Source organism: Haemaphysalis longicornis, unplaced genomic scaffold (genome assembly GCF_048455015.1).
Source record: "Haemaphysalis longicornis isolate Haplotype H1 unplaced genomic scaffold, Haemaphysalis longicornis Haplotype H1 scaffold_8, whole genome shotgun sequence".
NCBI classification, from domain to species: Eukaryota; Metazoa; Arthropoda; class Arachnida; order Ixodida; family Ixodidae; genus Haemaphysalis; species Haemaphysalis longicornis.
In genome coordinates, this window is record NW_027526445.1 from 33,982,638 (window position 1) to 34,005,939 (window position 23,302).

The 23,302-nt window shown below is 44.0% G+C and overlaps 1 protein-coding gene across 3 annotated transcripts in view; it reads left to right on the forward strand.

The window, feature by feature from the left end:
- Window positions 1–23,302, forward strand: part of LOC144149862 (sperm-specific sodium:proton exchanger-like) — a 348,027-nt gene that overhangs the window by 319,851 nt on the left and 4,874 nt on the right. For all 3 annotated transcript variants that reach the window (XM_077681576.1, XM_077681575.1, XM_077681574.1), the window contains exons 16-24: window positions 3,365–3,568; window positions 5,708–5,893; window positions 7,792–7,956; window positions 8,559–8,684; window positions 9,778–9,876; window positions 13,310–13,627; window positions 18,847–19,044; window positions 21,589–21,783; window positions 23,074–23,241. In XM_077681576.1, the coding sequence (XP_077537702.1) occupies window positions 3,365–3,568; window positions 5,708–5,893; window positions 7,792–7,956; window positions 8,559–8,684; window positions 9,778–9,876; window positions 13,310–13,627; window positions 18,847–19,044; window positions 21,589–21,783; window positions 23,074–23,241 (1,659 nt within the window). The remainder of the gene's footprint in view (window positions 1–3,364; window positions 3,569–5,707; window positions 5,894–7,791; window positions 7,957–8,558; window positions 8,685–9,777; window positions 9,877–13,309; window positions 13,628–18,846; window positions 19,045–21,588; window positions 21,784–23,073; window positions 23,242–23,302) is intronic.

Sequence of the window (23,302 nt, forward strand, 5' to 3'; positions counted from 1 at the left end):
AATGGCACATTTGAACTCGACTTTACGATACAATATGATGTACCTCATCTAAGTGGAAAACACGGCATGCTGGTACATAATCGAAAAAATGGCGCAAAAGAGACAAGGGCAGAGAAAAGACGAGGAGGATGCTCTGAACTTCCAACTAATTGTATTGCCAAAGAAAAGAAATGCATAGATAATAAGCCGCCCAACCGGAGACCCTCGCCTGTACATGCATGCTTAGAAACTCCTCTCTTTCTGAGAGCGTCATAGAGGCCAAGCTGACGCACGCCTCCCCAAGTGTTAAAATTCGTTCTAACTCAGCGATTTCACGCGACAGATGTGTTTGCTTTTCCGAAGGAAGGACGGAAGTATTTTCCTTGTCTGGTGAGCCGTCTTTGCAAGTAAAACAACGGCTTTCCATGCAGCCTTCTGCACCTTTCCTGTCCCGCGTATTTTTCACATTGTTTGCGTGCATCATCTACGTCATCTTTGCCGTCATCCCCATAATCGCCCACGTATCACTAATTTGGGGGTGACATGCTCCTATGCTCATGTACAAGTTAAAGGGAGACAACAAAGGGAGACAACACCGAAGTTTGTCTAAATAGGGTGGATTGGCGTCCTCAGAAATTGAATATACGAGTTTCTGGAGCAGTAGAGTTAAAATTATCTCATAAATGACCAAGAAGTAAATCTAGGAGTTGCCCAGTAGAGATGACGTACGGAAACAGCGGCTGACCGGATGTGCCGAGAGTCACGTGACGAACAACAGAACGAGAAACGCGAATGCAAGCTCTCAAAGAAATGCGCAAAATCTCTCTTTACTTGTTATCTTTCCGAAGTTATTAACTATTTTATATGTGCATGTACAATTCAATCCGTGCCGACATGCGCAAGCTAGTACGTCGTGGCGCCGCTGGCGGTAGCGAAAGGTAATTGAAGGTTCGTGGTAGCTACGCCATGGTGCTGCGACTGCGATAGGTTTTAGTTTTCCTGCTAGACCACACCGCTCACTCGCCTGTCACTCGCTTCCAGTCGCTGTTGCCACGCGAAACGCCATAAAATGTTGGGAGGGAACTGAGGTAGAGAAACGCGTTATTTAGATTGGCAATTTCTCTGCAGTTAAAGCCTTTCGCCACCGAAACTCGCTAGTTGCTTTCAGTGTGGAAAAACTTGCTCGGAACGAGAAAGACACGTCATAGCGTATGCCCCTCCAAGGTGATGACCAATGATTATCCCTTCAAAAAAAAAAAAAAAATGTACGAAGCTCACACTTACAGCAAGAATTAAGCGCTAGACACATGTACGAGTGGTGCATGCGAATCGCATGCGACTGATCGTTACGACTGTCGCCACGACTAGTCGTACGCGTGAATTTGAGACACATGGCCCGATGCGCGCTTTCGATGCGTCGTCGGCGTCGCTCCGCCCACTGTTTTTGCTCCATGGTCAACTACGACGATCGCTCAGCTGAATTTGTTTATTCCCCGCGTCGTTCGCAAGAAATGGATAAAGCAGGCAATCGTGAAACGTTTTCTGCCTTCGGAAACAGTCCGCACACACGCCGGCCGCGCCTGACAGCTCGGCACACTCAGCGGCTCGAACCGGCGCAGACCACGGTAGCAACCGCTTGTCGCTGCTCTTCTGAATCAATCTGATCACTTAAACGAAGTTCCACATGCGAGAAATTTGGTGTTAGCGTGCTGAAAAATTGTGCTAGGGATTGTTGCCAGGGCTTATTTTAAAAGCGGCGATCAGATATATGCCGCGATGCAAGCCTGCGCTGACCGGCCGTGGATGCCGCGGCGCGCGGTGCGGCGAGCGGCGAAAGATGGCGATACCTGCGTGGAAGCACCGAAACAGGCTACGCAGATGTCTTGGTCACCGATCGCGCAAACGGCAGTTATAGCTGAAATAAAGTTCGACATTCGAGAAAGGGGATGATAGTGTGGTGAAAAGTTGTGTTACGGGTTGTCATTCGCAGTTGCACCGATAGTGGCGATCAAATATCCGCCAGGATGCTAAGCCTAAACTTCCCACCACCCGAGCCGACCCGAGCAACGCAAGCCGGTTGCGGGCTCAGCGGTCTCTCATTGGCTGTGGCCTCACGACGATCGCGACGATGGCACGACTGCATCTGGCTTGCCAGTCGCACGTCGTGAGCCTCCTCCGACCAGCGAACGAGGCCAAAACAGGTCCTAACGATCAATCGTAACGATCAGTCGCATGCGAATCGCGTGTACCAATCGTTTAGCGCTTTATGGGTTTATGGGTGTACCAATGGGTTTAGCGCTTTATGGAGTAAAGGTCGCTGCGGCAGCGAAGAAGCAGCAAATATGCCGCAATCCTGGACTGAAACCTTCCTAATGGTCGTGAAGGTTGCTTACAGCTTCACTACCTTCAAGGCACACGCGTTAGTGGGAGATTCTTTAATTTGTATTTAAAAAATCTTTAAGAAAGCCACTCAGGAACTGTTATTTTGGATATTTTAGAAAATAAACAGTTCCAGTGAATTGTCTGCATAGTGTACCAAACTAGACAAACTAAGCCTTTGCTGTGGCCACAAAAAAGGCAGCTGCGTCTAAATTTTATCAGAAAAGATCGACGACTTCCGACCTTCTTAAGATGTTCTGAAAGCATTGAGGTGCCTTGTTGAAATATTTCCTTCTCCTGATTACGTAGCTGTGGTAGTGCGCTGCCTAACAAATGCCTATTGCAATGCACTGAATGTAATGCCCGAGTATGATGCGTGCTCAAAGCTTGGTTCTTTCTATTCGAATGCGAAAACAGAATTTCCGATCACATTTAATGCAGTTACTCGCGTAGAGTGTGGTTAAAGTGCATCATTCACTGCAAAAAGTGACTTTTTAATGAATGTCAGCTCCGTAAAAGTGTCAGCAATTTAAATCATAATAAAATAACTCGAAAGTTCAAGATTCTACACAAACTACAATTGCACCATTTGAGCATAAATTTGTTCGATGATATTAGGAGGACCATGTCATGCAAAATCAATGAACCATGTTATGCAAAGATAAGCACGCATACTAATTTGAACGGCAAGCAAGTTCTATGTATTTAAAAAAAAATATTGCAGAATTTTTCCACGCCTGAACTGTCCATTTGAGAATCAGTACCATCATTATAGGTTTTAGTTCGTTGCACTAACCTGCTTTGGCTGGATCATGTAAATGATGGCGTGATAAATTGCAACTGTCGAAAACAAAACCTTCCATTGAAAATGCTAAAATATCTTTTAGCTTTGTTTACATTGTTGGAGTTCTCATCACTCTTTTCATTTCCGCTGTGCACCATGCCTGGTTTGCACTGCTTGCCCCGATCGCACCCTCATACCACACTCGGTGCTCCCCTGGTGCAGCTTCTGGGGCGCGGGCTGCGTGCCCATTTCAAGAGCTACTGGAGCATGGTGGACTTTGTGGTTCTGTGGGCATCCATTGCATCAGCGGCCATCGAGATCGAGATGGAGCTGTCTATGTCGTGGTACTCTCCCTACATCGTGATTCTGCGCCTGTGCAGGGTGGCCAGGCTGCTCCATTTCCGGCGCTTGTTCTACGTCCTACTGGTCAGTAACCGTGACGATTCACCCTTGTTTCCGCATCATACCTTGTTGAGGGAGTGATTGAGTGAGTCAGTGTGCGAGGGAATGAGGGAGGGAGGGAGCTATAAAGTGTAGTCAAAGGGACTGACCCTGATAATTTTTTTTCGCGTGGGTCAGTGAGTAACAAAGTGATTTTCGTCAAGGAGAACGAAGCTGTTGAAGACATTAAATGTAAGCAAAAATTTATTCAAGGCTAAAAACTAACGTTTATACTAATTTGTCTTTTGGTCTGGTTGAGATTACTGGCATTGTGGATCCCGCATAAATGCTGTACCGTTTAGTCTGGCTTTAGGAGACAACCTGCTGGGATGGGTGAATATGGTGGGTGAAACAAATTATTACCAAAAGCACTGAACATATTTTGTTCAAATGTGGGTACCCTGAATACACTGTTTATGCTAAAACCCTTGATTTGTCAGCTATACAACGCAAAGTCATGGTCACCTAGCACTCTTTACTCGAGCAAACTGGCCCAGGCAGAAATGCTAAGGTGAGCCTAGGAGCATGCTTTACATTTTTGCTTGGGCTACACCCTAAACTGTACGTTATTAGGCACAAAAAGATTCTGAAAAATGTTTCCGCTTGACAAGTCAAGTTTAGCAGCAGCATCAGATCCCCTTTTCTTTTCTACAATTTCAGTGCCCATTTTTTATTGTGTTGACCTCTAGGATGACCGTATCTTATCTATACAGGAAATGATGACTGCAGGCAAGAATAGGCTCTTTATGCACCTTAACTTTGTTTTTTGCAGAAGATTCAACCTGTTAAAACATAAGCAGCATGCTGTCTTTAATGATGCTCGACAGCATGGATATCAATGGAAGGCTTAGGCATAAAATTTTCATTTACCATGCTGTTTTTGTCAATAGCACTTGTGTTAAATATACAGTTTGCATTCTTCTAATAAAAAAGAGAGTGCATAATTTTATCCAGGAAATTGTTTCAATACTTCCAACAAAATTCTAAACTGCACTTTTATGACTTTCTGATGTTGGGCTTAAAAATATTTCAACCGTGCGGTGCGTGAGTAGCAAATGTCGGGGCTGCCAGAAATGCCCTAGTTGATTTCAATTTTCCAACTGTCGGGCTGGAATAGGGCTGTGACGGCATCACTGATAAAGGAGTGGTCAGTTTGGTGGCTAGGAATGCTAGTAAGGAGTGGTGCGAGACCGAAAGTTTGGTGGGAGCTAATCATAAATCTTGGTGTGCAAGTGGGGACGCGTTTGTGACGGTAGCTCAATGTGTACATCGCTTGACTGTTGGTTTAAGAAAACTATGATTGTACGTGTTAAAGTTTATGAAACGGCGTTATTGTGCAGATCGAGTGATTTCCTTCTGAAGGAATGATTTGAAATCGCTGCTGTAAAAAAATGCACAATGCAGCAGCAATTTATTTGGCCAAGCTTCAACCTAGTTTTCCCATGCTTTCCATATACCCTCTTCAACAAATTTTAATGCATGTTGGATGAGGAAAACATTTGCTGCTTCACTGTTCAAAAATTGCTTACATACGAAGCAATACATCGGGGGCTGTTCGAAATTGCAGACACTGGGACCGTTGTAACTGTGCTGTCAAGAACTGACCTCAGCTGCTGCAAGTAGAAGCTTGCACCGTAGCTGGGCGACACATCCAAAGGCACCATGCGCATAAAGTGAACGGAGTAGTTATGCACTAAATTTATTTCGAAGTACTCTTTGCCTACCAAGGCCAGTTTCAATGGCCACGCTGGCGGGGTTTCTATCCTGCATGCGCTGTCTAGGCTGTGAAGTGTGCATCACCGCAGAAGGGGCGCTATGGTGGTGAAGCAAGCTTTAAGAATGCGGTGGTACAAGTAGCAGAATTGCGTGTATAGAGGGAGTAGGATTGACAATAAAACATGCGTAATCCCAGTACTCGCACTCCCGCTATAAATGCTACTCGCACTCAGATCCCTCGCGCAATTCGGGTACAGCCGGGTACGCTAATGATCCAGCAGTCCCTATCTATGGATGTCTTTGAGGTAATAGTGGTTAATTTTCCCAAGCCAATTCTTATAATTCACACACAATAATTAGAGATGAACGCTGCCTGCAACTCTTTATCGTGTACTGCTCACCTCACAGCCTGTGGGAAGCAAAGTGGCGGACGTTGTGACACACCGTGTGAACGTGCAACTCACGGCCGGCTACGACATTGGCCGTGGCTTCATGATGGGCCAATACGAAGTGAGCAAGTTCCTGGACCACATGGTCGACTACCAGCCCATCGCAGACCGCCTGCGCAAGATATGCGGAGACAACAGGCTGGAGGTGCGTAGTAGGGGCCATCTGGCCAAGATAGTGTGGAGTGCGTTTTTTCCTGATGGTGCAGTTGTTGATAACGAGATACCATTTTCCCACGACCCCCAAAGGAAAATTTAGCATTGCATAAAAGAATACGTACTTACTTCTGAGGGGTACGGCCGCCATGATCTTCTGGCTGAACAGAAGGTAGCGTGCAGGCCATGCACCCCGTAGATCGGGAAGTGCAGATCAGATACAGAATATATCAGCACAGGTCTGAACATATTGTTACGTAGAGAGTCAATCTATTTAGTATTTACGAAGCTAATTACAGCGTATTTAATATTTACGAAGCTAATTACAGGGATGCAGAGGTAACATCCTGGAAGAGTAACCAAGAGCCCATGAAAGCCTAGCCAAGTCCCTGGAGTCGTCTTTTCTCTCCCTCCAGCTTCTGAAAGCACCAAATGGTTTACTCAGCTCATTCAGCGTTCGTGTGCTCATCTTCCTGCTGCGTACTTTCTCCGCGAATCGTTAGTGCCACTCGTCGCGGCCCGCTGGCAGCACGGGCTGTAGAACCGAGTGTCGCGGGAATGGCCAGCGCTGCCAGCCCCTGATACGTTTTCTCTGTCTCAGAAAATCAGAGAACGACAAGCCGACCTTCGAGTGAGCGGCAACCCCGGTGGAGGGGCCGCAAAATTTGTGAATTGGCACTATTAAACACAATCTCTTAGGTGAAAGCTGAGGCCTGAAAAGGAGGCAGACATCTTGGATCAGCTAAAGAACCAGCTGCCCCCATTCCCTTCCCATTTCTCATAAGCCACTTCCTTGTACCTTTTCCTTTTCCTTTCAACACAACCATTTCCGCTACGTCCGAGAAGAGATAAGGAGGGTCTCCCCGGACGCGTACTCCTGACTGTCGGTCAGTCAGTAGCTTTTCCCGTTTTTATTTTATCTCCACCCTCGGGTGGGAAAAATTCCACTTGCCATTTGGCCAATTCATTTATTTTACGATTAAGCATAAACCGCTTTTTCTTTATGTGGTACCGGTTGGGACTTTGATTTCTGTTCTTTTGTGTCATTTACTGAATGTATAGTGAGCCACACATTCCAGTCAGTTCGTGCAAGAAGATAGCCTAAAGAACCCTTACAATATCGACAGATGGCAGCAGCCTAGAGAGATACCTCAGCCCCTTAGCCTGCCATCAAGTTGTTGGGATAATGATGCAATATCAGACTTTTTACTTTGAAATTCTGATAAAAGATGAAGCGACGCCCATTAAAAGTGAGTCAAACGGTGAACATTTTTTTAAATAGCACAAAATAATGTATGGGAGCCCCACTACGTGTAGTCACCTCAGGCAAGAGTTTGGAAATCAATTTAAAACGACTCCTGGACGGTCCTACATTTAGCTTTTCACATCACACTTGGTCACGCTATGATATTTAGGCAAGGTAGGTCTGCTGCATAAGCCGGCGCGAAGTACTATAGAGGCCGCATGCTATACTATGCTGAACTGAAAAGACGCGGTGTTTTTATTCGAGATTGCACGCGCACTGACATTGTTGAAAAAACATAATACCCTGTACCTCCAATTTGCAGTTGCGCAAATGAACACAAGGAAGCACAAATCAACAATACATGAAACACGATCGTGATATTCAATAGTCAGTTCAGTGTTTCGTATTTGACCACCGTCATATTTTTCAGTATGTTTACTTTGTGCGTTTATATCATCTATTTGTAGGTAACAGTCAAGCAAGTTTCGAGAATCTTACTATGTGCCTTTTCCTACTGCTCGAAATGCTTGTATTTGGGGCTTTTCGATTAGGAATTTTTTACTGCCGTCTAACTTTGATTCCTACCAGTCATTGGTTCTGTCACTGCATTTTAAAAACACCGCACCTCGGTCTCGAACTTGCAGATCGTTCGTGAGCTGGCTGCCCTCCAAGACAAGTACCCCAAGGTTGCTGTGGCTGTGAAGACTCGTCGAGCGGTGCGTCACGTGCTCAACACCACCCGAGACGAGCTAATAGAGCTGAAGGAAGCCGGCATGCTGGACGACGGGGTTTTCCATGCACTCATGGAGGTATGCATGACTCGTGTCATCCTCACCTGAAGTGGACGACATCAGTCTGCCATCCCCGGGCAGCGCCTGAAAATAGACAAAATTTACGCACTATTTTTACAAGCTAACCACTCTCAAAGCAGCTTTTAGCCTGCACTGAAGACAACTGGGCTGTAAGACTATAATATGAGATGGCTTTTGCCAAAGCAGAGCGGGATTATTAGCTCTTCACTGAAAATAGGAATTTAAAATAGTAAGCAATGGTCTCTTTTATTAGCCTGTCCAGAGCTGTTTTGATCATTTAGTGGGTGTTATACACTGCTTATGGAATACTTATTATACAGGGAAAAAGGTTATGAAGCAACTCTGGAGCAGTTCTGAGCACTCCAAAATGATAAACGAAAGACAGGTGAACCCCCAGGGTTACCATTATTCAGTTTTTGCGACCTTGTTCTTTGAGCGGCTGCGTTGTGGGCTGACCCTGTCTAAGGCCATAGTCAAGTAATCACAATGCAAAGATGTGCCCACCTTGTAACATAAGTATCGGTACATGTATTATTCCTTAAAGCCATGTGTGTGCAAAAATGTGAGCTCGCTGTTTATTGCATATGATCATCATGCAGCAACTGGAGGAGAAGATGATGCGCCTCCACTCGGCTCCCACAAGCATTGTTCCAGCACCACCCACAGAGCTGCTTAAAAATGTCAACTGGATCAAGGGCAACGAGGAACTCTTCAACCACTTTAAGGTACAGTTGCTGCCGTTCATGTCCGCTTTGAAAAATGCGATTACAAAGTTTTAGCTTATAGAAACCACCTTGTTTGAGTAGGTATATCTGTGAGATGAATTGGCAATAATTAGTTTAGTGGCGCTGCTTGCTTTATCAGAAGCAAATGAAATAAATATTGCCTGTGTGTTCAGTTTAAAACAACGAAAAGAAAAAGAAAGAAAAATCAAGCAAGATATGTGTTACAATGGCCGTGACAAGATAGTCCTTGCTTAAAAATCAAACATAACGACAGGCCTGTGAGATACTCTCCTAGACTAATCAAAATAAAAAGGAGAGCGAAAGCAGCAAAATGGCAAAACATACTAGTTTGCTCTAATATTCTTTCAGTAATAACTGTGCCTTTAAAGGCGCAGTCATTCCAGTAAATATCGGCATTTCTACATTAGTTTACTCTCGCTTCCATTTGATTTCTTCATATCCCAAGACAGCTGTTTCTTCTTTTGCAGTCAGGTACCGAATAAAAAACCTGAGTCACCGGGAGAAACTTAAGGGACCATTTTATAAAGTACTGCGGTGGTTCTCATATGAGTGCTTGTGGGGCCTGAAAGAGTCCCCGAGGGCAGCTGAAGGATCCGTAAAGATCTCCGTCCAATTCTCCCCTACCCGTATTTCGATCTCATTTTCCCTTCCTTGGGAAAATCTAGGCAACAATTCAGAAAAAAGACACTCTGCCACATGGCTGGACTGTTTGCATAGCGCCAGCCTTAAATTCGGCGTTCTTCACAGCTGAAACACAATGCGAAAAGCCAGACGAAAATTGTATGTTGTGGGTAATAGGTGTGTGGGCAAGTTTAGTTTCAAGAGATAATTGCGTAAGAATAACATACTTACCAACATACACCACAATATGGTCTTCCGTCCTTTTGCAAGTCCATAGGGAATTTCTAGCATTTTGAGGGTTAAAAAATGATGAAGGAGTGCATTAGCTGTGCGATTTTAGACCATCCGCAAGCCACTACCGCGACATCTTTTCCTGCTTGCGCTATGATTAAGTTGTCGGCCTTTAACAATATCATCGGAGCTAACAGTGCTTTTTTATGACTCTATTCAGGAGAGAGCGACACTGCAAACCTTCCCATCTGGCTGGAGCCTCGGTAAAGAAGGCGATGAACCAGGCGGAATCTACATAATCGTTTGCGGTGTAGTCAAGGTAAGACTCCTTGAATTAGAGCACTCTTGTACATTCGAATTCTCTATCAAATTCTGCAGGGGCACTTTTGCAGCCTAATTTTAGAAATTTCAAAAGCACTGCTGCGCACGTCAGTGTCTGCTAGAGTTTTATACCAAATAACTGGGTCAACGGAGCTGGTGCAAAATATCACGTAAAACCCATGGCCGCGGTCTATTTACTAATGTATTGCACAGCCACGCATTCAGTTTTCTACCGGAGGGGTTGTTTTTCTGGTGAAAAAATAAAGGAAAACGCCCATATGCACAATATTGTGGCATGTGCCAAAGTTCCCTTAGGGTTTGTTAGGTTAATCCACTCACCCCTACAGTGTAGCTGATATAGTAGCCTAAATATGTACATCAAGTAAGGCTAACCCGCTTAAGGCCCGAGGTTGTTTTTCTGGGTGCTTATAGAGTACATGTATTTTGAAACTGTAGGAAAGCTTGGACGTTTTCTCCCTCAGGGCTTATGCTTCTAAATAATGCTTGCCCTACTGCATTATCGCTGAATTATGCTGGAATCTCTGGTTCCGTACACACATATATTGCGAATTCATGTTGGTTTTCTGAATGTCTTCACACATAGCCGATGTTAGCCAAAAGGCTCTAACATCTGCCCAACTCTTCTTAACCATAGTCGTCTTAAAACAGAGAAAAAAAAATCATTAGTTCCGCGTTGTAGCGTTTCAGTATTTGACGTTCCAGTACGTGTCAGAAGTTGACCCCTTTCAATGTCGAATTATTATTCAGAATGATAGCAAAAAAAAACGTTTGCAGTCTTTCTTGTATTTGATGTGTCCGTATCGGCTCCTGGCACAAAATTGTCATGATTTTAAATGAAGAAATTTCAGTGTTCTTCAAAGAGGTCTAGGGGGTTTCTGAATGGTGAACCGCTCGAGCGAAATTGATCGTTATGAGCATAGAGCACTTAGCCCAATTCGAATGCGTTGAATAAAGGAACTGAAACGTAAATCTAGTCCTCGAGAACAGATTGAATTGAGTAAAAAAGGGAGGCTACAAGGGCCTAACCTGGATTAAGAAGTCTGTAGAATAGGCTACGTGTGTGACAACTATGAATGCAGTCCCTTGCCAGCATAAAGCCACCAACTACTAGTGGCACCTAATGGTGCGAGCAGAACTGTGGCCACGAAGGCAGGGCTTGGGGGATTGATAAAGCAAGAATAAAGCAGTCATGTTGCAATGCCTACATTCTAGACACTATAGTTACATGTTTGTTTGCTAAGCTTGGTTCTCAGCTCCACTGCTTTGGGGCCACATATGCGACAGCATCTAGCACAAACTTGAGCGTCACTGCAAAAGGACAGTTAAAAATATTAAATATGTAGGTTTAAAGCACCGAAGCTACGCCTGGGGAACGGGGCCGGCCGTAGTGGAGGGCTCGAATTAGTTTCGACCACCATAGTATGTTTAACCTGCGCCGAAATCTCGATTCACGGGTGTTTTTGCTTTTCACCTTCACCAATAAAGCCGCCACCGCTGCTGGAAATTCAACCAGCGTTCTTGATCTCAGCAGCACAGCGCTATAGTCCGCAGAAGTTTGGATAATCTGCCGCCAGAGTCCTTCAGCAAGGTTCTTTTGGGGACAAACGCTTCGGGGAGACAGAACACTGGCTGACTGCAGCGCCCTGACTGGCCCTTTCCACTGCTGAATCTTTTTTTCTAAAATAGTACGTTCTTGCTTTTATAGATTCTGGCATTATTCTTTTTCATACTCTTCTGGGTCTGAAAAAGTTTAATTAAGAATTTTAAAAGCCTTATGCAACACTGCATGCTTCTGATCGTCTGCACACCGCAGAGCGCGGACAACCACAGCTAAAGCGACAGGCAAGCAAACGGCGGTAATATTTCCCTTTAATGCTTAAAAAAATTATTCGGGGCATAAAAAGTAAGCTAATAAATATTTTACAACGAAAAGTTGTTAGAACAGAAGTTTGTGTTAAAAACACCTCAAAGGAAACCCGGTGAGCGCGCGGACAGGGTGCTGCCGTGGTGCAGTGTATTGGTTATCGCGCATTTTCATGACTGCAACGACACACCATTGTAACGCAAAACGGGCCGGAATGGCAGAGTAGCCAAATAGAGTTCTTTATATACGCCTGTTGCGAAACTACACTTTAGAATCTGGGTGGCGTGGGCACCCCTGCTTCGTCGAAGCTGGTGTAGTGGCGGGAGTGCGTACCGTTCGTCGAGAGACAATTTGTAAAAGTGCATTTCAAAATTCTTCGCAGGACGATTGGTCACGTAGGACAGTTCGCATAGAGCTACTCGTCGAAAAAAACCTTTAATAACTTTAAAGAACAACGGACTATTCGAAAAAAGGCATCGAGCGTGTAGGTGGTCACAGTTTTCTTAACACATTCGTCGAAGCAAAGAATCGTCACATCGACAAATTGTCGTATTACGATTTGCCCTATGCAACGAATGCCCTACTACGAGTTGCCCTATTGCAATTTCTCTTTAGACGAATAGTCCTAGAGCCGCATTGGCGCAGCACGGGGGGAGGGTGCAAAAACTTGACTTTGCTAGACATCCCCTTAAAAAAACACTGCAAAAATAAAGTTGCTCTTCAGGTAGGAAACATGGTAATGTTCAGATAGGTTTCCTTGGTTTTTATTTGAGTACTACTTCAATTCTCTGCGACAGATGACCCGTTCTAGTCAACTTGCCCGGCGCCTGCCATTGTGAATCTCGAGATCAGGAGGTCACATTACCAGATTCCGATGTTGCGTTCTTTTTATATGCAACGAGCTGGCCTCACCCCATCCGCGCTTTGCGCTGTTTGCAGTGGATACGAGACATTAAACCGCTTTTTTTGTATTGCGGTGGTTTTTCACCAGTGAGGCAAAAGGCAGCATGTTTCGCGATTACAGTGACTTCCACTTCTTATTTCAATGCCCGTACTGCTTTCGTTTGTGGCATACCCCTGGTGTTTTGTCACAGAGAGGTGGCTGCAGCTATTTGCGCATACGAATCCGAGACTAGGCTCCTGACCAGATAGGTTATACTGTTGAATATTTCTTTTTCGGCACAAGAAGTCCATTTTTCTCTTCCAAACTCCTACTTTCAATTTTTAACGATGTCTCTCGCGTGATTATACGCTATTTCTTTATGTACATGGTTAGGTTTATATTTCACAGTTTTTTCGAGTGGCCGTTTTGGTCCCCCTTACAACCGATTCATGGCCAATCCTCCACGTGGGTATTTGCATGACATGAGGAAAAACAACAAAAACAACAAGCTTTCCTCAGCGGAGGGGGGTCAAGCGCAGATCACTTTTTTATACATGGGGTCTACGGGGAGTTTCACAACTGGTGCATATTGAGTAACTCTGGCCAGGGATCAATTGCCTATAACAATGCCTGTGATTCAAAACGACTCCCGTGTCGGTGTAGGTGGAAGGCGTGGTGACGGAAAAGGATCGAGGCAGCCTCCCTAACACGGACTCGTACCACTGGTTCGTGAGCGAGGGACACTTGCAAGACCTGCTCACCGTGGGCGCCGTGCTGGGCGAGCTGGGCGTGCTGACGCGCAAGGCCCGGCAGACGCGCGCCACCTGCGAGACGGACGTGCGCGCCTTCCACATCACCCAGACGGTGATGCTCGAGGCCATCGCCCGGTTCAGCAGCCTGCCCTCGCTCGAGTACCGGCTGTGGCGCAGCTGCGCTCTCAAGGTGGCACGCAGCGTGCTCAGCCTGGAACCGAAATACGAGGTACGAGGGTCACTCTTGCGCCTGCCGGTTCCCTTTGGCTGCGAGCCTTTGGAGGGGCCAGGAAGAGAAAATACCACTTTGGTTCATTAAAGTCTGCTCTGACCCGATAACAATGTCGCCAAGATATCGCAAGCCTCGAACAAATAATCGAAATATTAATGAAAAATATGTAAAGTAGTGGCAGCTCCCCTGCAACTTTAAGGTGTGGACTCGGTGTCAGAGGGTCTTGTTTGTGCGACTGGGAGCCGCGAACTTAAGCTGACGATGAAGAAGGATGAGTGGGCTATTGTAGTGGGTCCTCTAGTTCCATTTAAAGATATCCCCTGAAATGCCAAGGTGGAGTTGACACGCTGATTACTACGGTTGCTGCGCTGGCACGTATCGCGTCATTCCTGCCCATATGATACCACTCTAGCGCGAAATTTATTTTACTTTTTGTTTATTGATTTATTAATACTGCAATCCCTATTAGGGATTTTCGCAGAGTGGGTTACATGAATTACATGAATATTCATATGCAAACAAACAAATTTTCAAAGCTGGAAGATAAAAACACACACAAACGAAAGTACGCTCAAGCAACTAAAAATACACAAAAATTTCCAACGTTTGTGGGGTTACAGAGCTTAATTATCATGTTAGTTTAAACGCTGCTGTTCAGGCTAGAAGAAAACAATGTTCAAGATGGCTGTAAAGCTTCGGTGTTGGCCAGTTTGTTCTGGTCATTTATAGTTCGCAGAAAGAACAAATGTTTAAAACTCAGGCCTTTGTCGAGTTGCATATCTGGACGAAAATGAAAGAACTTGAAAAATGTCTGTCTGGTAGTATCCCTTTACTATTTGATATAGAAATTGTAGTCTAGATAAGCGGTTTTTTTCTGTTAGTGTTGGTAGATTAGCTCGAGTTGAAAGTTCCGTAATTGAAGTGCGTTCGCAGCTGTTATAAAGAAAACGAATGGCCCTTTTTTGCACAATTTATAGCTTGTAATATAAGTTTTGGTGAAAGGGTCCCATATAATGGAAGCATAATCCAAAGCCGGTATAAATATTGTTTCATAAGCAAGAAGCTGGACGGAGGGGGTTGAAAGTTTCAATGCTTGTCTGAGGAAGAACAGTTCACGCATTGCAGTGTTAGTCACCGTAATAAAGTGTTTAGTCCAATTCAGGTCATTTGTGATCCAACCCCCAAGATACTTATGATGTGGGACTTTGGAAAGCTTAGTATGGTTAGTAGAGTACTCGTGCTTTAATAGATTTTTTAAATAGTGATTTGCATAAACACTGCTCTTTCCAGGTTAATAGCCATTTGCCATTCGTCGCACTTAAAGGACACTTTTTGTAGAGCAAAACTTAAGACCTGTTGGTCTACGGGACAGTATATTTCTTTATACAGTACACAGTCATCAACGTAACCTTTGATTCTAACCGGTATGCCATCAACAATATCATTAATAAAAAGGAGAAAAAGGAGTGGTCCTAGCACGGAGCCCTGGGGAACGCCAGAGTCAACAAGCTGTATATTTGAGCAGCAATCAGCAAAGACAACAATTTGTTCACGTTTTGTTAGATATGCAGAAATCCAGTTAACTACTTGAGAATTATTGATTATTCGACTTATCTTATATATCAATTTTGTGTGGGAATACGTATCAAGTGCGTTCAAAAAGCTCCCAAAATAACGTCAGTCTGTGTTCTACTATTTGTTGATTTGGCGAAGTCATGTATTGTTTCAAATAACTGAGTGCTGGTCAAGTAACCTTTTCTAAAACCATGCTGGCATTTTGTAGAACGCTGCAGTCGTCCAGAAATTCGCAGATATGATTGCAAATGATACGTTCGAGAATCTTGCATACGGTACATGTTAACGAAATTAGGCGATAGTTCTTAACGAACCTCCTATTTCTGCTCTTATGAACTGGTTTAACTCCAACGATTTTCCAGTCTCTTGGTATTTCTTGTTCTTGTAAGGACTTGGACTGGGAAGAAATAACACGAAGATATTTTGACTGCCACTCAGCGTACCTTTTCAAGAAGCTATTCGGAATGTCATGGGGGCCTGATGATTTTTTGGCATCAAGGCTTACGAGAAGGTTAAATATACCACCCTCAGTAACAATGACAATAGACGTCGGTGGTAGGGATGTATGAAATACAGGTATGTACTATTATCTTGGGTGAATACCGATTTAAAATGGTTGGTAAAGGCATGGGCAATTTTTGCACTATCGTGAGTCAGGCAGCCATCAACTTCAAATGTATCACACTCAGTGGAGCGCGGAGAAATTGAACGACAAAATTTCTCGGGAGACGTAGTAATAAACCTTGGTAATGATTCACCGTAATAGCGCTTTTTATCAGCAGCTACTTGGTCTTTAGTTTGTGAAGAAAGATTCGATATTTCTTTCTTTATGAATAATGTTCTCTTGTTTGTTAACCTTTTCTTCAAGGGCTTTAGTCGCCTTTTCAATTGCAATGTCTCCCTCGAAATCCATGGGTTCTTGCCTTTACAGTTTTTGGTAATCTTGGGTACAAAACTCTCGATACATTCATTCACAATTTCTTCAAATCTGTCGCAAAGGTGGAGTACATCACAAGTGCTACTGCGGAAATCATCAAAATTGTCAATGGACGTGTTAGGGGTTCTATAGTAATTGCTATTACATATTTAACCTTATCGTGGTACGCTTTGCAGAATATGCACTCAACGTCAGTCAAGTCCGGCATTCTCAATATACGCAAACATTTTTTGAAAAGAATGCATACACCTACTCCTTTACAGCCTCAGTCTTTTCGAATTACAGTATATCCGGCAGGAACGTATTCGCTGTCGTATATTGAATAATGTAGCCAAGTCTCAGTGAGAACTGCGATGTCGGCATCGTGTTCTAGTAATATACTTTCGAGTTCAGTAGCTTTATTGATTACAGTCCTGCAGTTGATGTTTATTATATTTAATGACTGATTTTTAGTGCTATGTTGTAATGCAGTTTTCTTATTTAGCCTAAACCGTTTCGCCTTTTCCTCGTTACAACCACAGAGTACACCGTCTACGCTTTACTTGTCGAGGAGTATTTTGACTTTAGCGCCTTTTCTTTTTTCTTGAGCTGGGCTCCTCCGTAACTGTTTGCGGTTTCCTGCATTCTGTTGAAAAGTCAGCACAGAGTGAAAAAGTGGTGTCCTTTAGTTAAGGAGAAACTTTTAGTACTTCGATTTTTTCACGGTAGTCAACGAACTTTATAATAACGGGTCGACATTTTTCAGACGTTTTTCGCCCAAGCCTGTGACACCTCTCAATACAGCTCACGGTTACACGCAGTATTCCATTAAAATGTTATCTTTGATTGTCACCTCCAGTTGCTCGTACGTTTCTTTGTTAGGCTCCTCTAAACCATAAACGATTAGGTTGTTTCGACGTCCCCTATTTTCCAAATCATCAACCTGATACATCAGCTCTGAAATCTGTTCATCAAACTTAGACACCGAGGCTTCCAGAACTTTCACTTGATTGGTTACAGCATTTAGCTAAGTAAACTGTTTTTCAAATCTATCCAGGCGGTCCTAAAGTTGAGAGCTTATCTTCGATTTTTTTCTGCGCGGTGAGTACGGCTTCAATTGTGGCAGTCATTTTACGCGGTCCCTCTACCAGTTCTAATAAGATTTCTCTATCTGTTTTCGAAGGTTCTGGATTAGCCTCTATGTCGCCACCAGACAATAAGTCATCAGTGAGACAAAGACCGCAACGAAAAATGCACTTAACACGAAAGTGGACATGGCAGCAGAATAAAAAAGCGGTCATCACTCCGGTAACACTTTGTATACCAATAATAACTAACCTGTAGCACGAAGTAAAAGCGGAACGTGTTGCCAGTTTCGCTGCTGCCATACCCACTGACGATGCCCGGTGTTCGCCCGTCTTTTATAGTGCCTCGGTCCGTCACGTGATGGCGTGTCACCGACGTGGTGATCCACGTCGGCGCAAGCGCAGCTCTGTAGTGCAGCGATGATTCAGCGATGATGCAGCGTGTAAAGCCACCGCTATCTGCAGACAACGTTCCGTCAGTCACGCCGAAGCTGTTCGCACATGTCATCCCAGGATGGATAGCGGGTAACATCGCCGCGCCGTAAAAAGGACCTGCAGCGCGAAGCAAAAGCGGTTGCTGAGAATGTTTCCGGTTTCACTGCTGCCATGCCCACTGAGTCTTTTTAGTATTTCTTGCATTTTCTTGGTTAAAATTGTCTCTTCCGGATTGAACGGAGCTGAGTGAGTTAGCAATGTCTAATTTTTTTAAACAAAAAATAGTTGCCTGTGGTCTTCATGGACCCTTTAGGATGCGTATTTGTTTTGCGTGTTCATTCATCGGTGACATTGTCTTGCCTATGCCTGTTTTACTGTATTTTACCGTGTTATTACGGGCTTGTTGGTACATACTTAGTTTAATAACAGTGCTAGGACAGGACACAGAGGCCCACAGGAAGAGCGCCCAGTCTCGTGTCTCCTCCTCTGTGTCCTGTCCTAGCGCTTTTATCAAACTAAACTGTATTTTACCCTTCTCAGGGTTCAGCCACTAATACACTCGTGCGGTAAAGGGAAGGTGGTGGGTGCATTTCAATGCCAGTGATTTAGAATTACGGCAAAGGGGAGATAATATGTATGTGTTCAGAATGGATGGATAGAAAACATGCTATATGAGTTGCAATGTCGGAAGGTGGGGGTTTTTCATAAAAATATACAGCGCACAAACTGCCGGAAAACCGAGGAAGGAGTGACAACTGAAGTTTTGCCATCTGTTTTTCACCTGTGTATTTTCATGATATAACATCCTGTTATTACAGCATTTTCCACTACACCCAAGCTGATAATGGTTCCTTGACCATCGTTGCCACTGCTGTGCCGAATAACGCAGTTTGAGACTCGGTTTCCTGCATTGCCTGTCCTTTCATTCGTGTGTTGCTAAGTTATGTATTCTCAGGTTATTTGGTAAGGGTGTGCCATTTGGACCAACTCACAGCACAGACACAAAAAAAATGTCACTGTCGCTCTAGGAATATATCCGCTGCTTTTTGTGGGCGTTCTGCTGATGGCGTTAGCAGTGACAGCCATCAAAATAGCGACAGCTTCTAAACAGTAGGCAGTCTCATTGGCGAACGCCTACAGTCTTGCTTTTACTTTGGAAACATGAGGTAGATTTATACAGCAATGGGCCAATAATTTCCTTTCAGAACTGGTCCCAGAACAAGCTGATGATGCACCTGGATAACGCATTCCTGCCCGACCTGAGCGCCGTCAATAGCTACCTGGTGCGGCCTACCATGACCGACGTCATATTAGTCCAGGGCGTAGCCACAGACGTCAACAACTCGGACGAGTTCCTCGGACCTGTGTACATTCCGAGCACAGTCTACTCCATCACAATCAGGGTAAGCCACACATTGCGAGTAATGTTTCGGATTGTCTGAAAGCCGTGCCCACTTACTTCCGCGTGAGTGGAGGGTTTTCCTGCTAAGATTGGTATTTGAGATTTTGACTGGTTGGGATCGGCAGCTCTGTCTTCAGGCTGCTTGAGGCAAAGCTGGAAACGAAATCTGCCTTCTTGCACTGAAGTTCTGAAGGTATAATGCTACAACATGTTACAGTAAACATCAAGATGAATGCCTTAATAGAAATAGATCTGGAAATTTTCCTGCAAAATACTTAGGTGTAAATAAGATTTCAGTAAAAAATTTTAATGTCTCTTGTAAACGTACTGTTGGCTGGGTTAAAAGAGAACCCATTGCAGGCCCAAAAGCACTGCAAACTAATTTTGCCTGAAACAAATAAATAAATAAGGAGGAAATGACTTCTGTGCGAAGGTGCACATGATGTATTAACAGTAGAATTGCAAACCATGGAATAATCTCAGGTCTAAGCGTAAAGACATAGTGGAGATTCATCCCGTCAACCGCATGTTAGTTGAGTCCAATGAAGAATGTGTCCAGGAATTAGAACCTGTATCGCCATGCCATCTGTGGCTTCAGTGACGCTGGTAACATAACTTAGTCCATGATATCTTCGTATGCACAAACTGCACAAAGATATGTTTATATACATGACAGGTTCATGTAATTTACCATTTCCACATGATTTCCACTTGAAAAAACTGCAAGCATAGATTCTGCATACGTGCAGGGTCAACCGACTGAAAAGACAAAGTCATGAGAATAAAATATTGTTTTCTAATGAAAGCGTTAATAGTATTGCCTTTAGTTTAAGCTTATTTCCACCAAAAAACAAGAACTAGTATACTGCAAGAAGACTTGTTCATTTATACTACGCTTACTGGAAAGCTGTCTGGCACTAGCTTGTAAACAAAATTGCTTATTACGGCCAGGTCGTGTCGACAAAGAATCATAGTTGTCAGTGCGAACGGAAACAACACACGAAGAAGAGAAGCTGACCACCATGAATGCTATCCAACTCGCCCATTTTGCCACCTTATGACACAGAATCCCACAAACGCCCTCTAGAGCTAGTGCCAAATGCTCTGTAGATATAGTGCCGAGAATATACATGTAGGCACTATACTGTAGATAACGGTCGAATGTAGGAAGCCTGAACAAAAAAAATGGCCACACATCTGCTCAATTCGCTGCAGATGTAATTGAAAGACGATAGTCTTTTGGCACCCCTGCCACGTAAATGCCTCTCTTCCCATTCCCTCCCACCTCTCACTCTCTTCACTTCCGTGTCGCTCCTTCCACCTTAAATACGGCGGTGGTTTACTAAAGACAATTAAAATTTCCCGCTTTCCACTACTCACGTATGCTCTACCGGAACCTTCCGTTACTATGTGACGTCTTAGAATGCCACCATGAGGTTTAAGCCAGGCGCTAGTGCTTTTGGTATTTCGTGGTGAAATCATTGTTTCCAACACGTATTACTTTTTTCCTATCGCAACAACCAAGGAAACATGCATGTTTGTTTCTAAACGACGTTGCAAATACCATTTTTGTATTGATTTTTTCCCGAAATATGCTGTTTTTGCCGAACAATATTGACAAGTATGACGTGTGTCTTAAGATTTAGTGGTTTGCAAAAGGCTGCATATTATAAACTTCTCTTTGAAGAATTCCGTAAACTTTTGGACAGAAGGCTGAATAAAGTACGAAGCAGATGCACGGATAGACATACCGAAATTTCCGGGTTTAGGTAGCGCAAAGACGACGGCGTATTTCACGTCATGCTTAAATTGGCTGAAATTAACTCTATCTATACGTTAAGTTTTGTTCACTCGTAATTATTAGTTATTCACTGCGAAGTTATAAACGTTAAAGGATGTCCAGTTACTATCAATAGATTGTCGGCTACCGAGGGAGTATGGTTAGAGAAAACGGTGGCGGCCCTTGTTTTATCCATACTCTCTAGAGACAAATTCTACGAGTTAATTTAAAATTTTTTTAGGGAACTTGTGTCGTTATTTGATCAACCTAGAAGGTCACCATACATATCTCAATACAGTTATCCACGAATACAATGTGTGTGCGGGGGTATAGTGTATTCCTTGTTCCCTGAAGTGACGCACTCCTAATCGCTGCTCTGTATTTCAACCACTTTTGCTGTAGCCCTAAAGGGCTGCAGTGTGTGCACATAAATAAATAAATAAATAAATAAATAAATAAATAAATAAATAAATAAATAAATAAATAAATAAATAAATAAATAAATAAATAAATAAATAAATAAATAAATAAATAAATAAATAAATAAATAAATAAATAAATAAATACAGCTTGGCTGGTCTCCCATCCTCACAGTAGCAGAAGAACTCTAACTTATATTGCCTTTCCTTAACGATGTAGCAGAAGCAAAGCATCAAAGAGATGAGGCCAGAACCTTTAAAATATCACGTGTCTTATAAGTATCGATACCACTGCTTCTCATTCGCATATAAGCTCGGTACAATGCTCGTACTTACGCTTACGCAGAAAAACATCTACAACGATCGCACCATTCTGGTGATTGTGGGAGATGAGAACTTCACTCCGGATGCCAGCCTGGACTGGTCCGGCACTGCCCAGCAGACACGGCGGGGCAGCGTGATGAACAGCTTCGGGCTCTGCCTGCTGCACGACGTGCGTCGAAGGCAGTCTATCATGCCCGACGAGGACGAGACACGAGTGGTGGGTGCACTGCACTTCGAACAGTTCTCGCTTCTTTTGTGCACTGGCATTTTCTCCACTTGTGAGGCTATTTTCAGCACTGCCGGGTATGGGGAATCGGAAACATGTGGAGGGAACTACGTGCGACACGAGTGCTGGGTGCAATGCTCACTGAAAAATTTCTGCTTATTATGCACTGACGTTTCCTTGACCTAGTAGGATAATTTAGTCATCACGGGTATCGAAGAACAGGCAGCTTCGGGAGAGAACGGCTTCCTGATTGATCCTGAATTGCGTCATGTGCATCAACAAAACGCACTGCACTATTCCTGCTTTTGCCTGATGTTCATGGAAACCGCAAAATGCCTGAGTTTTTAGGGAGAGTTCATGAATAATGGTATTAATATGCAGTGTTTTTGCTGGGACTTGCATTAGCAAATACTTTCTAGTAATGTTACAAGAGACAAGAGAGGCAATGAGAAACTTGTAGACTGACTTTGTTTCCATGAGCCATAGAACCTTTTTTGGAAACAACATTCAATTTTAGCAATGGTGGAGCGTTTCTAGTGTTAGGGAAGGTGGTGAAATAACATTATATACTTGAAAAAAAAAACACTGCAGTCCAGGCAACACTGCGGAAAACCGGCGCTGGAGCTCCAACCTAACTCATCACAGTTATGATGATGATTATGAGGTTTAACGCGCCGAAATCACGAGGGTTATGAGGCGCGCCGTATTGCAGGGCTCCTGAATAATTTTCACCACCTGGAGATCTTTAACGTGCTCGGAAATCTCGTACGCATGGGCGTTTTTGGTTTTCGCTTCAATCAGAAAAGCGGCCGCTGCAGCCGGGAATTGAACGCGCGTTCTTCGGCTCAGCGGCACAACGCCTTAAGCCCGTTCTGCATGGGGCGAATTTCGCCTGCGAATTCGCAGTTGCGGCGCCACCCGTGCGCCAAAACAATTTATTTTCCTATTTTCACTGCTGCAATATATTGCCAAATGCTAAGCGGCGTTCACAAGAGAAGTTCGACTCTTCCAAACATTTGGCAATTCGCCACAGCAACGAGAATAGATCGCTTTGGTGCACGAGCGGCGCCGCAGCTGCGAATTCACAAGCGAAATTCGCCCCATGTAGAACGGGCTTTAGCCACTGAGCTACTGCAGCGGAAAACTCATCAAAATTGCTGCAAGTATGTCGTTACAAATGAGATGTCATGCAAACCTGTCATTTTGTGCTTTTTTCTATTCTTGGTCTCTTTCCCACAAGCACTTTGATTTCAAATTCCGATTTTATTTTATTTAATGCAGCGTTCCTGGTCCGACAACTTCCGGAGGCGGTTCATGTCGAACGCAGACCCCTCTCAGCTGGCCGCCAGCAAGCGGCGTCTCTCCATGTTCAGCACCGGCGATAAGCTGGGGCTCGACAATCCATCCTTCGTGACGGAGAAGGGCGACCATCATAACGAGGACAAACCTGTGAGTTTTATGAAACATTTACAGCGTAAGCTGTCAACACAATGGAGTTGGGTCGGCGACC